General features: G+C 35.1%; 1 protein-coding gene across 1 annotated transcript; it reads right to left on the reverse strand.

Moving 5' to 3' along the window:
* Window positions 1–470: 470 nt before the first annotated feature.
* LOC139116179 (FAS-associated factor 2-like) lies at window positions 471–16,247 on the reverse strand. The gene is made up of 10 exons (XM_070678731.1): window positions 16,113–16,247; window positions 14,592–14,660; window positions 13,747–13,868; window positions 12,680–12,926; window positions 11,534–11,619; window positions 11,215–11,306; window positions 10,827–11,086; window positions 8,649–8,738; window positions 7,578–7,721; window positions 471–6,307 (listed from the first exon to the last, which is right to left on the reverse strand). Exons 1-10 carry the CDS (start codon window positions 16,176–16,178, stop codon window positions 6,107–6,109), a joined length of 1,377 nt encoding a protein of 458 aa, XP_070534832.1. The 5' UTR covers window positions 16,179–16,247; the 3' UTR covers window positions 471–6,106.
* Between the last annotated feature and the right edge of the window lie 97 nt (window positions 16,248–16,344).

Here is a 16,344-nt window from a genome sequence, read left to right on the forward strand (position 1 = left end):
TCCAGTTTGGTACTGATTTCAACCGCCATCGATCACTGTGGCTCCAAATAATACATACCAGCCTTCTATCCAGTTCTACCTGGTGTTGTTAAATATGATGGAAATGGTTACATGAAAGAGAGACTAGATATTTTGTCTTTGCTGTAGATGAGCAGATTGGCTGTAGATCGATGAAGCAGAATGCCAGCCTACTGAATTAGACTGTTTCACCTCCAGTTTGAAGATCGCAAGATCTTGAACATCTTCGCAGTACATATGATTGGTTAAACATTAAAAATAAATTTGCATGGTCAAGATTTGTTTTCATGAGTTTGGGGGGTTGCACATTCAAGGCTTGTCATATCACTGATCTGACAATAACCCTCCATTCTGTGACTTGTATATCCATGCAAAGGTTTAAATGTGCCTTATATAATATGATAGGTTGTATCATTATTTGATGATGAAAAGGAGTGAGACACTGCAATAGATTACAATTATAAATGTATCACATAAACCTTTATTCTCAACTTTGGTGAACAAAACAAAAATCAGAAAATCAACAGAAGAAATGTTTGCACAAAAAATGACTGATTTATTAAATATTGTGGTACAATATTTTGCAGCAATGGTGCAGAGTTATATTGATAGTGTGATTTCTTAATTGGAAGCCTAGATGTTGCTATGTTTGTCAAGATTTTGTCAGCATATCTCGTTTAAGTCATATCAGACACATACTACTTTGTGGTGATGACATCATACATGATAAACAGATTAATGTAAAGGATTAGACACATGAAAAATATGAAACAAACATAACAATGATCTCAATATCATTTATCAATGAAGCATGTCAAATGAATTATTTCCAAGTAAGATCTAATATTCCAATGACATACACTGTGGTAAAATTTTTGCTATTATTACCAAAATGAACGAGAACACCCTAACTTGTTCACAAACTGAGTCAGATTAAAGATGAAGGAACATTAACAATCTTCTTTCTGAAATCTAATGAAACTGCAAGCTTGAAATGAACTGGATTTTGTGTACCTTTGTACTAATGCCAGAAATTGAAGATGGAAAAATTTGCATAAGATTGATTGCTGAAACAAATGAATTATCAAAGTGTGAAATACCACTAGTATGGCCAACACTAATGCAATGACAAAATATGAAACGAGGAGGGGTTTTGATACCGAGCATGTTATGAACACTGTAAATCAGATAGGGATATATTATTTCATACAGTACAGTAAAACTTATCTATAAAAACAGTCTTGGCAACAAAATAGTCTTTAATAAAGAGGTATTGTCACCAGATTGGTTAAGTTATCTTAGCTTTGGCAGCTTTTCAGTTCAAGTTTGTCCTCAGGAGAGAGATCTACGGAAATGAGAGCTGTTTGTAAGGACACGAGTCGACTATACATCATTGCTCATCAGTTAACCATTAGACAGTGGCTCTGTGCGAAGACTCAAAGATTTCACCACAAGGGGACCTTAATTATTCACCTGTTCAAGATACCAATGCTGAAAACTCTGCTTTTCTTGACAATATCAGACCAGAACATTATGATATCGACCAGACAATATGATAATATTAGACCAATATGATAATATTAGACCCGACCAACGTAATAATATCAGACCAGAATAATATGATAATATCGACCAGACAATATAATATCAGACCAATATGATAATATCAGACCAATATGATAATATGAGACCAGAACAATATGATAATACAATCCGTTTTTTATCAGTCAACAAGTCAGCATGGTCATGACAAACACAGGCAGTGTTGACATGGCAATGTGTTGAAATGTGCTTATGTATTCCCTGGTAATATTGTAAAATAAACTGTTATCATTGATGGCCCTTAATAGTTGTTTTGTTGTTGCTATGCGCGGTAGAGTTCCAGTGATTTTCTTTGTGGTTGTTCATGGCTGTTGGACATTATGAAACATCTTTGAACCAACACTAACCAACACTGACATGCAAAATGGTATTGAACTGGACAAGTATTTACCAGTGCTATTTATAATGCAGCCGTATCATTTGCCAAAGACACTTCAAAACTGAAAATATTACAAAGTACTTATTGAAAAACAGCTATTCATGCTGTCAGCTTTATCACTTACATGTCTGAGTTGGGTACATTGTCTCAGATCACATTTATGAAAATAATCATTGATGTGTGTTTCTGTGGATCATTTAACTTGAACCATGAACAGTCAATGTTGACAATCAATGATAAGATTTCTCTATCTAGATATCTATTTGACTGTCAGCGAGTTTCAATGAAAACATTTCTAAGTCAAAGCAGATGATAACATTGAAACTTAACAATGTAGCATTCACATTAAATATCGCCATGACAGCGAAATCTACATAAACAAAACAAATGTACATCCTTACATCTGTAATCATGTTTACCAACAAAGTACATTGAAAAGGGCAAGTAGGACTTTTCCACTACTTTTGATTTTTACTTCAACTACAGTTCCTTGATCTATTCCCAAAAGCATGTTGAGATACACAGTATTCAGCTTGTCAACACAGCCTGTACATGTATTGTTGTTGTTTACAAGTGAATTCTTGTCCAGACTAGAACATGAATAGAAATAATAACAGTGCATTTTACACACCTACACGCTATGTTAACAAGCTAAATAAAATGTTTAAACAAGCTATGGGGAGTAGGATAAGAACATTCAAAAAACCAATTAAAAGTGAAAAAATCATCAGAAGTTACAACTACTGGCCCTTTAAGTCTCCTTGGATCATTTACTCAGTATTTCTTGAAATCATGTCTTAAGAAAGCTAAGTACAAGCGTTACGTATGCTTACATCTGCTGTCACTTACGATATCTTCAACAGATTTCTCTCTCACAAACCAATCCCTAATATTGCTATAATACCTGCTGAACATGCCAATCCCAAGTCACTGAAAACTGTACAATTCCCAGTCGCTGAAAACTGTACAAAAGTTTGTAAATATACATTATCAGAATGTAACAATGAATTGTTAAAAGGAGTTTCAGTCCCGTCAAACATAATAAATGGTATTAAAGTTTATAAATTGAAGTTACACCAAATCATATATTGTCTAAACTCTGAAAAAACAAAAACAAATTGGCTTCCAATGATGTAGGCTCTTGGGTCAGTGCATTATCTCATGGCACTGGAAATACTTGAAGTGACTCATCAAACTGCCTTCAATAACAACAAAGTAACCAGTAACTCTCATTTGTATGCAAATATCAACTAGCAAGATAACACCTGTCAATGGCCGTCATGGCAAAAAAGATTAGATTTTGTTTATGGTCATATAAAAATGTAACATTTTCCAAGACATAAATACAAAGTTAAAGCATAGTCTTTGCCCTTGTAATAAATTATCTTTGTTGAAAAACTGAACTTGAAAATGATCAGCAAAATGCCAATTCCACTGAGCGACTTTTCACTTCAGTGAGAAAGTTTACTGACTTGTTTGAAATCAGAATAACAGTAAAATAAGAAAATTGAAAACCTGTTTTTGTTCAAAATGACCTTCTCTATAGGTTTTCAGTTTAAACTGAAAGCTTCAGATGACTGCAAAACACAGTAATAATTTCATTTTCTTAGAAAGTACTATCATTGATGACATGCAAAACGTGCTGATGGTGTTTTCCCTGTGACAACTGTATTGATAAAGACATCACGTACATGTCAGAATATACCAAAATCTAAATCGGCCTGGATATTGGCACAGAACAGCTTCAAGAATTTGCTTTCAGGATATCTAAAATAAATTCACTCCCAGTATTTTATGACTGATGTTGAATGAATGCATTCAGGCAGTTAAAATACTAATGCAACATGAATATTCTGCTGTGGGATATCAAATAATGCAGAAATTCCAACATGAATAGAACCTAACAAGGTGGTACAACATGAATTTTGTGAAGACCAAAAATAAAGTTACTCTATTTAGCTGATATCATATGCTCAATATAGGTTTACAATGGAACATACAGTATTTCTAATTCACTCCTTTCAAATTTGCACATGTGACTTTGGAGTTTTCTGTTAACATCAACAGACTTGAGAAATATTCTTTTAAAAGTCAAATTTATTTTCTGTCCCTTTTCAAATTGGCAAATGTACAAAACTCACCGTCTATGACACTACGATATACAATTATTCTGAAAAAGACAGTGTCTTCAGAATGTTGTATGCAATCAATGTAATGCAGAATACAGACCTGCATACTGGCATCAACTGGATGGTAGATCATGTTAACAGTTCGGTATTTCAATAAATCTATAGATACTATATATTAATAATCTTCCTGTATTCCTGTATCAAGTAACATAACTGTGGATCTACCCCTCCTTTGAATAATGGTATCTCCCTCCGACCCATATCAAACACTCCTCTGAATAGTAGCATCGCCCTTATCAAAGAGATTGTTGGCCTTTGGCAACTATCTAGCAATACAGAACTGTAGCAGATAACCTTTATGATGTTACCTTGCTTTGGAATACCAGTAAATTACACATAGATAGTTATTGATTTGAATTCAGAAGACTACAAGTGACTCATTTTTATGTGTTTCCTACTCATAGAAATGAGCATCAAGAGTTTCTGAGAAGAAAAGTTGCGTATTTCATACAAGGTAAACATTGAATAAAACAGATTTTAGAACAATGAATGTTGATGAATTATGCATCCAATAGTCTGACAAGCAACTAAAACAGAGCATTGCTTTGAGTATGTGTCTGATGAAATGACAGCTTATGGATTCGAAAAAAAACTAAGACGCATGCAATAGAAAGTGGAAGGCTAAATTTTTAGGTTTAATTTTGCAGTCTACAGAAATCTCCTAACTCATCCTCCAGTCAGAAATGTAATGCCTTTATATTGCAAGTCATTTGTAAAAATTCAATTTAACTGACAAAAACACTATCATCAAAGACATATTTGAAAGTTTTCTTCTACACATGTCACAAATGTCAATATTCTTCATTTTTGTACACAAAGTATTACAAGATAAGGATGGTGTGGTTTAATTCCCTATGCAAATCAAACTGTATGACAGTCATTAGATTTCTATGTCTTTTCATCATCAAGTTCAACGGGTGCTATAAAACTTTTAATTTAAAAATTCCAAACACATTTGACCGAATCTAGCAAGGATAGATTCACGAAAAAATTTAGGGTTGAGCGCCGTCAACGTTTCAATATCTGGTGTCATAACCCAGAGTACAAGAATTCTCTGGTTTTGTTTGAAATTATCTTTATATTATGTTGTGGAAGCATCTGTGGAAGAGTAATGACAGTGGGATGTCTTTTAAAAAAAACAACTTTTAAGGATCCTAGACAATGCCCAAGTATTTCAATAACTTACATCAGAAAGGTAGATATGGTCAAATATCTCAACAATTTACTTGTCGTTTATAAAACTGATGACAGCAAATGCGGCAGATAAACGACAGTCAACAAATGTAACATTTCTGATTTCAAGTTCATGTTCATTAAGAAAAAATCAGAACATGAGATATATTGTGATGCTTAGTGGTGACTGTCATGGCAAATAATTACTCTAGCTGTGTAATGTGTTCAGTGAGCCAATTTGTCACATCACTGTCACGGCAAATAATTACTGTGTAATGTGTTCAGTGAGCCAATTTGTCACACCACTGATCTACGAAAGTTTTCTGAAGAAAAAGTTTACACTTTCAATAAACTGGTAAAGGGTTGACTAGAGGAAATTTCCACAAAATTGTAAATTGACTTAAAGAGTTTGATAATGCTGGAAATTAGAGAACATGGTGCAGTAAAGTCCTTTCCCAAGAGATTAAAACTAATAGTTGTGTAGTACTAATGATAAACGACATTGCTAGATTTAAAAACATATCCATCCAAGAAATGTTGAAACTACTACGACAGCAAGACTGAGGAACAGTTGGCCTGTAAACAACAGTTTTGCAAATTAAGAGAATCCTAAGGGGTTTTACTTTTCAATTACAATAAGAAGACCCCCTAAGTAAATCCCATTGGTTTCATGAGGAAAACTGGGCCCTTTGTTCTTCAATTGAAAATAACAAACCCACAAAAGTCACCGAGTATGCAATCTTGACTATGAGTCATCTTCATCGTCGTCTGCGATGTCTTGTACAAACAACATTTCTGTTTTACCAAGGCCAGCAGCACTGAGTGTCATCGGCCTGCCATTGTCATCATTGGACACATCACAGGACAAGACTTTCCGAGGGAAGTTTGTGACAATGTGGAACTCCTCTGGTGCATTCTCATTGCAAAATACATAGTCATAGAGAACCTGAAATCAAACAGCAATGATCAGAAAATGCATTCGTCTCAAGGACAACCTCTGTCTTTACAGCTGTACTTTCAAGACACATCACAAGAGGCAGTTTGTGGTTCAAGATTGTGTGTAAGATTGAAATTGAATTGACATGATATATTTGACATTGACATGCTTAATACATCAGTTGAGGAGAAACATGAATTCTAGTTACGGCCATCCTTGATGTAGAATATGCAAACTGGTCTACAAATGAGTTATATCTCCCTATGCCAAGCAACACAAGGTGTGAAAAGTTGATATTTTTATTATGCAATCTTTTCTGCTTTACAGTTTCATTAGCAGCAATTTTTGATGTAATTTTTAGCACTATTTTAGTTCTGTTTGAGTGATTTACTTTATCGTTCTACTCCCAAAATCCTGTTGAAATACCAACCATAAAACATGTCAATACAACCTGAGTATAATGTATGTAATGTCTGATGTTAGCGTTGACAATTGAATTTTTAGTTTGGAATTGTATTCATTTGTCAATGGTAACATTGTATACTTTACACAATGGGTAGTTTGCAAGGCTTGTGGTTTGTATTACACAGGGTCTATACACTCAAAGTCACTTCAAATTCATGCACATTCAAGGACTTTTCAAGTCCGTACAAACCCTGATTTCAATATATTTTTAGAGGAAAAGATAGAAAATATGTTTTATGCACCAAAAATAACCAATATTTATCAAAAGTTACAGCTAGTAAGAGTTACTAGATTGCTGAGAATTTAATTAAAGAATCTATTTAACAAACTGGACTGTTTATGATGTCACCCGTTCGCCCCCAAATTCCCAATAAACAAGTCCACAATCACTGTTGACAATAATCAGTTGGGTCAAACCATTGTGGTAAAGGTAATTTTACTTGATGGCAGAAAGCAATGCTTGATTTATCATGAGTATCAAATTTGTGTCAGTCTTGTCTGTAGGTGAATATTTGTTTCAAAAAAATACTGTGTTGTAATACATGTACTAAATTTCACACAATAATCAGTGTTATGATTAGAACAACATATTCACGGACTCATTCAAAATTTCATGGCTTATTAGATCGACATGTTCACTTTTCTGTAATTAAGGAATCAAAAGTTATATAAGAAGATAATTTTACCAATATTGCCGAATATCTTCAAAATCTATGAATTTAAGAGGCATACTTCAAGATTAATTATTCAATATTGCCTGATCCTGTTGCTATCATGATAAAACCATGATACTTGACTGTTGGTATGGACATACCTGTACAGATTCTGAGTTGAGAAATCTTCTTTCTATTCTTGTACCATTGGGAAACTTAAGCACTAGTTTAACCGCATTTGGATCATCAGAGTCTGGTTCACTTGGTAAATTTTCTGACTTGGTAATTTTTAATTGCTTCCTCTCCTGAAATGAAAAATTGACATTGTTGTGCAATTAAAGACTTTCAAGTGGAACTATCTAAATTTTATTAGTGAATTCTGTTGAAACAATAACCTAGGATGTGTGCAATAAGCCCTACTCTTAGTAATATGCTACTTTTGATTGCTTAGATATTAAAAACAGAACACATTATTCATGACACATATGCACGGTACATGAATGAAAGCTGTTAAAATATAATGATAAATATAAATGAAAGAGTTTGTCCTGACCAAACAATCTATTACTACTCATACAAACCATTGTAAACCATGATTTACTGTATACTGCACAACTATGATACTAGACTGTTGATATTTATATTGCACAGGGAACTTAAAGTCATATAAAGTAATAATCTTAATCAATGTTCCTGATAAACAATTTGCTGCCAGAGGTTGCATAGCAATAGGGCCACAACTTTAGAAGGTCCTTCTAATTCTACTGTATGACAGAGGTTGCAAAAATGCTTATCAAGGCTGAAAAGGTTTTATCATTTACCTTATAGGGCATTATAATATGATTATAATAATTATTTTTCATATTTTTCACATTTTCAGATGTGAATCTGGTATTCAGTACAATTCATTCACAATTTGTATTTGATATGCAACATGTACGCCATACAATTGAAGCCTTGCCCCAGTGGACAGGTAATTCTTACAAGAAGACATGATTTGTTTTACATTCAGTATATCTCACTCTTACATATTCACAAACACCACTCTTATCATCACTTTCGAACTGCCTTCAACTCACTTTCAAATTCAATGCGGTCAAAACAAGTAAAATCATTCATATAAATACTTATGATAATGGATGTAAGAGCAACTGTCCCTATAGCATTACATCGAGGTCTTTTCCCAACTATTGATGATCTCTCAAAATTCACAATAAATCACACATTTTTACCTCTTGTTGTCTTTTCTTCTCATCTACTTTTCTCTGTTTTTCATCTTCCTGTCTCTGCTTCCTCTCCTTCTCTTCTTGTTTTCTCCTTTCCTGATTCAAATAGAAACAAGGCGTGTAAATACACAGTCACTGATATCAATAATAAATACAATGTGAAATGCTGGGTTTCACACAGCACAGATACAGAAATCATTTGAGCTGTATTCAAAGCCTTTTACACACAAAGTGATATAACTCCACCATGATGGCATGTGCAATATTCATGGGGCTATTCTATATAGAAAACGGGATGAGCAGGTCGTTCCATGGTTATGAGGTGTTAATGTGAATGGAATGATGATGCTCACTGATATGACACCCACCAACCTATTAGAATGGTGGGTTGTAAGTTTGGCAGTATGTCAGGTGACCATAGCATACAAACCTTGTAAGTTTATAACTGCATTTACATTGTGACTCATGATTTTGATCACCACATTTCAAAGCTGTGAGTTCAATGCATTCAATTTGCTTTCACAATCTCTGACAGTTATGAGGCATGGTATTCTCATAAACATGTCTAAATTATTATTCTCTTGGCATAATTTAATCTGTGGCTGAGAAATGAACTCTTCACTTGTTGGTTTGGCAATACTTGTATCGTTGGTTGCACAGCAAAGAAAAATATTATTTAATTTGTAAACAGAATTAATGGTCGGACAAGATGAGCAGTACATGGGCAAATTTAAGAAAACTATACAACTTTGCTATACACACTTAGATTGAAATATTTGGTCCAGTTGTATTTTATCATCATTTAAAGTTGTCATCAGTACATTTCAATGATCACTCACACTTTACCTTGCATAGCTGTGATATCGCAGTGGTACTTGTGGCGTGTATCGAACGCGCTCGGGTCATTGAGGTCATCGCCACAGTCCTGCTGCGAGCCAACGCATAGGCTTCGTTGGCAGTTTACTACGAGACCGACCGGTGTCGTAGATTTAGCTTGCAAAATAATGAACTATATTAGCCTTTGAATAAATAAACTTGTATCATCTTTATCATTGACTATCTGAGACTCATTCTGTACGCCTGCTAACTTTCTTGAAGATAAGAACACGTATTTTCGACCATTTTCCCGTGAGCCGTCGACGGTTTCTACGATGTTTGCTCGATCGCGCGTACAACGCACTGAATACGTTGGAGGTCAAAAGTTCAAATTCAAGCAGGAACCATCGACGACTCACCGAAAAACGGTCGAAAATACATGTTGTCACAGTCGGGCTCGTTAGCAGGAGTAGAAGATGAGTCTCAGATAGTCAGTGATACAGTAGGTATAATTTTCTTTATTGCATGCTTTATCTATTTTATCATTTTGCGAGCTAAATCTACGATACCGGTCGGTCTCGTAGTAAACTGCCAACGAAGCCTATGTGTTGGCTGGCAGCGGGACTGTGGCGATGACCCCAATGACCCGATCGCGTTCGATACACACCACAAGTACCGCTGCGATATCACAGCTATACCTTGCACTAACTCTGAACTTGTCAAGTCACATTAGTATTTCTTGATATTTTGTTGGGTCACCTCTTGACCAGAGTGGCTATACTGATATGTAAAGGATTCTTGTTTAAAAAGACTTCTTTGAGCCAAAGGTGCAACACTTTTCACTTTTAATGAATAGTAAAATGCATTGACAGAAAACCAAGAAACTACTTACAGGGTTCATACACTCAAGTCACTTAAAATTCCCGTAATTTTCAGGACTTGTAGAGGCTCAAAATACCACTTTTTAAGTATACTTTTCACAATACATCATTTTTGGATATCATTTTACTCGTCACTTTTATCATATTACAGTGAAACCTGTCTAAACCGAACCCTGTCTAAACTGGAAACCTGTCTTAACTGAACCCTTTTCCCAGTCCCATTCCAATAGAGCTCTATGTTAAAAGGACCTCTATAAACCGAACACCTTTCCAAACCGAACAATTTTCTCAGTCCCTGAACTGTTTGGTTTTGATAGGTTTTACTTTATTACCAATTATTTAATAATTTTCAAAAATCATTGGTGACATTAATTTTCCAAGACTTTCTGGGACTGAATTTCACATTCAATGACTTTTTATGGATTTATAAGGACTTTCCATGAATACCGTACAGAACCTACACTTTAAAAAATCTCGATGTACTGACCTTTTCTTCATCAGCTCTAAGTGACTCTAAATATGCAGCATCTTGTTCTTGTCTCAGTATATGAGTATGGTTTCTTTCTTCTCGCTCCATTCGAGTGGCTGTTAGGGCGCCCTCGTTGTCCTCCATTATCTGACCAAGTCTTTCTATAAGATCCTCTCCAGAAATGGGGCCTTGTATCCTAGCAACTACTGTCATTTTATTGTCTCTTAAAACTATGAAGGTTAATAAGGGATAAATGCTACCGCGAAGTGTTAATGATACTGTAAAGAAATAAGAAAAGGAAATTACATTTTGAAACAGGTACAAATATCAAACTGGAAAGGACAAAATTTCATGCAAAACAGACACAAGACAAGATCAATGGAAAGGACAAATACTACACACTTACCTCTATATCCTTCTGGTGTGCTAACTGATGCAGCCCAAAATAACATTTGGCTGTTAATAAACTCACAAACATCATTGCTACCTAGTGTATTCCTACAAACAAAAAGATAACAGGATAGCAAAACTAGCTGATTTAAGACAGTATCTATTACTTCTGAAAGGGAATGAAGTAAAAACAACTGAGTCTCCTTGACAAAAATCAAATGTCTGCATTTTGACAAGGGTTCAACTTTGTATGACTGCTTTTGTTGCTCACTTTATGCAATGCAACCGTATCACACATTACATAATGCTTATGGCTGTGTTTACAAGCTACTTACCTACAAAACTCATCGGTGTCTTGATGATCTTCATTGTGGAGATAAACTAATAAAAATTTCAGTTCTCGTTTTGCATCATTTAAAGCCTGAATGAAAGAAAAAGAGTTTAGATCTCTAAACCTAAATAAACTTGACAGTAGCATCATTGAGAATTACTTTCCATGTGGCAAAGCTTGAAAACTTCCTGTTTTCCTGTGTAAATAGGGATGTTGCAAAAGATGCTAATTAACTACATGAAATGTGACAAAATGGAATTGATTCTCATCCAATCGAAGAACAGTCTTTCTTTCCATTTTGGTTCTCATTCAAATATAACACGATAAACATTTCCTTGAAAGGCTGAATTAATGAAATTCTTTGTTTTGCATCCCAACATATAGATTTTTGGATTTTTTCATGAACAAGCTGTATTTAAATAGGACTTTACTATGTAGTTTTTCTTCTACAAATCATTGTAAACAGATTTCATAAAATGTACTCAAATTGTAGTGTAAATTATGGAGATGAAAAAGAAAAAAGTTAATTTTTCCGTGTGATGTTTTGATATGCTAAGGCCGAAGCAAAAAAACTGTGTTGTTCCGATAACCCGACCTACCCTATTTTTTACCTGCCGACCCTTAACTTTTTAGAACTAGGTAAACACGGAAGTAAAAAAAGAGAGAAAAAACGTAAAAGCATGTGTTCGATACATGGCATTTGATTTTTGCTTGAACGAGGATGTATTTTTTTCTTTTGAATTTGTATGTATGATACATTTTTCTGGCCAGTGTTTGACTGCACTGAACCCCTGAAAAATGCATATTTAAAAATAAATATATTTGGAAAAAGAAATTCCGGCTGACCTACCTACCCTATTTTTGAAAACCATGTTATTGGAACAGCACAATTAATTTTTTTTGATATGCTAACCTGCCTATCTTTCAAAACTGTGAGTGGGCAAAAACAAAGAATTTAAATTATTCTGGGGCAAAATTCTAATATCAAGTATACTTTATTGCAATCTGGTGATATCAATTTAAATCAAAAACAGTAACTGTATTCCCTGAATTCAGTGTTGCTGCATATTCTCTAAATATATTCATATATTCTACTCTATATCGGTAGTTTCCTGAAATGTAACAGATGCAAGACAAGTAGTAATTTTACCTGGCCATATGTTCCTTGATAAAAGATAGGATGCACTGGTCCGTAGGTCTCTTCATAACTTCTTATGAATGTCATTACATCCCCAACTGGGTCTGTAACAATTCTACGGGCATCTGGTCTAAATAGTCTTAACGTAATTCTAAATAAGTCTAATATAGTTGTGTATACAAAACGGAAAGGTAAAAATACAAGCATATAACCCCATTGTAGCCAGGTCATAGGATGACGTCTTGCTATGGTGTAGACTCTGTGAAATAAACAGACATAGCAAGATAACATGATTAGAGAACATATATGCAAGTTATAAAGTTCCTAATCAATTATAGTATACATATCAAAAGTGAAAGCACTGAACACTGCATCCAAGATACATTGGTGATTAATGGAAGTTGAAAACATATAAAATATAAATGTTGCAGCTATGTTGACGTGCATGAAATATATTGTTTGTGAACAAGAAAGTCACACAGGCACAGTTCCAATGACCCCCTCCCTTTGAATTAACTTTCATATTTGCCAAGGAAAACTTGAGAATGGTCATATTGAGAAGTGAAAATGCTGAATTTTTGGATCATAGAAACGAATTTCCTCAAAGTTATCCGCATTTGAGAAGTAAAATGGGAGCCATTCCCTGTGTTAACTCTATACATGAAAATTGGAAGGTGTGGTTTTGAAAAACCAACTGGACATTTTATCCATTTTACAGCTGTCAAAATTACTCTTTGAAGTTTGGAAATCTGTGCTGAGTGTTTGCTCCATTTAAAATAATACAATGCAAGTTGCTGCTCTAGGTTGTAATTTCACATTTCATAAATTGGTTATTACGTAGAATATTGTACAAGTCCCTGATGGGCAATACGCTCCTGCATGTAAGTAAAAATTTTACAAATATCACAGACATAATATTGATGTTTTTCATCATTTCACATTTTGAAATGATATGCTGCTGTAAATTTGTCTGCAAAGGGTATGTGCAGGGCAGGAATGAAACAGTTGAATACCATACAATGCAGTGACTCATTTTGCAAATTGTTTTTGACGGTTGACTTCCTCTATTAATTAATCACCTCTGATCTCTTGGTTGAAGATCTACCATCGGTGGTCTCATGCTAGGTCTGGGTGGTGGTTCCGGTTGCCGGAATACTGGTGAGGAACCTTCTGCTTCATTGAGAGTATCATGTACAGCTGCCTGGTATCCAAATAAAATTGAGATACTGTATATAAATGATCTCATCTCAAATTGTAGAATACTAACAAGGCGCAAGAAAGCAGTAAAACCATAGCTTTTGTTGTATCAGTGATGTTCACTTTGATAATTATTACATGTCTGTTGGTTTAGACATGTACCTTCCTTAGCCTCAGATGTTTAAATGGTATTTGGTACCCTGCCCTATTTTGTGAGTACAAGTCACCCTTACAAAATAAGCAAAATCCAAAGCAACCTTATTGTCTTGTATGGCAAATTGGACCTTTGAAGAAGTAAAACAGGGATGTCGGCAGTGGGCAAAAATAACCTCCTGTCAGCTAAAATTTGCTGGCTGTGAAATTATTAGTTTAAGTGCAAAATTAAGACATTTTGCCAAAACTTAATGCACATACACACTGCTTGACATCGCCCATACTTTTATTTTTGCAAACCTGTAAGCAAAATTTTCAACATTCCCAGAGTGGTAGTTACCTTTGAAGTGTGAATCAAAGAAGTTAAAGGACTCAAGGGCATGTTTCCATCATACATACCAGTGAAAGAGTCCTTTTCACTCTGTCATAACACACTACATATCTGCATTATTTAGGTCAGGAAAAACTGCAAACACTTCACATTGTTCATCAATCTCAGACTGAAATTGTGAGAATCTTTGCAAATGAAGTGGTGACAAATTGCAGAAATTTTCTCTATTTTGACAGAACTTACTTCGATATTCCAATTATGTGATTCCAGGACTCGTCGACATTCTTGCATGTCTTCAATGCCAGTTAAATCCTGCAAAAATCAGAAATGTGTATAGCTTTCCATCACTGCCAATTACATTTCCATATATTTAATACCAAAGTCCTGTGTGATACTGTTCAGCTCAAACACAGTGGAATTAAAACACTATATGTGAAAGAGACGGATAGCTCATGATGTGTAATAAAGGTTGGAGTACGCATACATACATACATACAAACACACACACACACACATATATACACACACACACACATACAATATGAAAGAAAGTTATATCACTGGTCGAATTTAAGGGTATGCCTTCCCACTATGCACTTGGATTAGACCATGAAAGCGCTCCATCATAGAAACTGTATTTCTACAGTATTTGTGTTACAGTCAATCTCTGCAGAAATTAGTACCGTGTCATTGAATTATTCTGTGTTCATGATATTTCTCTGCAGAAATAAGCACTAAGTAATTGAACTATTCTGGGTTCGTGAAACGGAAATTGCACGCCTATTTTTACAGTCAATCTCTGAAGAAATAAGCACTGAGTCATTGAATTATTCTATGTTCATGATATTAAAATCGTATTCCTATTTTTACAGTCAATCTCTGCAAAAATTAGCCTAGCTGCAAAATTGCAGTGCTACTGTCTGGGGTCAGTGAGTTTTTGTTTTTTCGTCCTTAGTCACCAGTAGTGCTACAAAGCCGATGGCCCTGTAGAGTTCCAAATAACCATAGTGGGGTTTGGAATTTGTTCAAACATATCGATGGTGTTCCAAAAACATTTCTGGGAGCTGCCATTACCAACTTCCGGGGATGGCGGCTCCCAGAAACACGGATGCTCCACACTCAATATTTATGGAACGCGATCGACGTGTTTGAACAAATTCCAAATCCCATAAATGACAAGGTTAGTGTAGTATAGTGTTTAGTCTTCCGTAGTGATAAATCGGTACGACCAAATGCAGTAAATATGTATCATTTCAAATCAACACGCCTCGCCCAGTGCGATGCGCTTATTTGGAACTCTACAGGGCCATCGGCATTGTAGCGCTACTGGTGAGCGAGGTCGCAAAAATCAAAACACCGACCGCCTCACCGTAGCGCTACAATTTTGCAGCTAAAATTAGCCCTGAGTCATTGAATTATTCTGTGTTCATGATATCTGTATTCCTATTTTTACAGTCAATCTCTGAAGAAATTAGCACTGAGTCACTGAATTATTCTGGGTTCGTGAAATGGAAATTGCACTCCCATTTTTACAGTCAATCTCTGAAGAAATTAGCACTCAGTCATTAAATTATTCCGGTATCACCACAATGTGATGAAACAGCGTCATCACAACATTCGGGAATCGCAATCTGTAACTGCAGCTGTAGCGTAGTCCGTATACTTTCACTGGTACGGGCATAAAAGGAAGTAACCGATCGTAAATGGGGCTCATTTTATAGAGATTCTGCACTTGGTTATTTCATCTACGGTAGACCACTGTACCTGAAACTGAAGCAATTGCTCGGTCCGCTCTTGCGACAGCTCCGCTTCCTCTTGCCCTGCCGCCATTTTGAATGTTCTCCCCTCATTCACGGACAAGTAAAATTAAATGAAATAGGTGGCAGAAATGACACTTCCAAAAAAGAGTGCATGTTCTATGTAGCTACTATTTTATTGCATTTACATCCATACAATCTTTTTTCCTATAATATTTCCTTGCAATAAGGTTTTATAA

The sequence above is a fragment of the Ptychodera flava genome, chromosome 17 (assembly GCF_041260155.1).
Source record: "Ptychodera flava strain L36383 chromosome 17, AS_Pfla_20210202, whole genome shotgun sequence".
Taxonomy (NCBI): domain Eukaryota; kingdom Metazoa; phylum Hemichordata; class Enteropneusta; family Ptychoderidae; genus Ptychodera; species Ptychodera flava.

What these genes read in the sequence shown, in the direction of transcription:
- LOC139116179 (XM_070678731.1), bottom strand. Translation starts at nt 16,178, where the DNA reads ATGGCGGCAGGGCAAGAGGAAGCGGAGCTGTCGCAAGAGCGGACCGAG. An exon ending in GACACCGATGAGTTTTGTAG is followed by an intron (nt 11,307 to 11,533) that starts GTAAGTAGCTTG and finishes TTTTGTTTGTAG; the next exon opens with GAATACACTAGGTAGCAATG. An exon ending in AGAAGAAAAGACAACAAGAG is followed by an intron (nt 7,722 to 8,648) that starts GTAAAAATGTGT and finishes TTTTCATTTCAG; the next exon opens with GAGAGGAAGCAATTAAAAAT.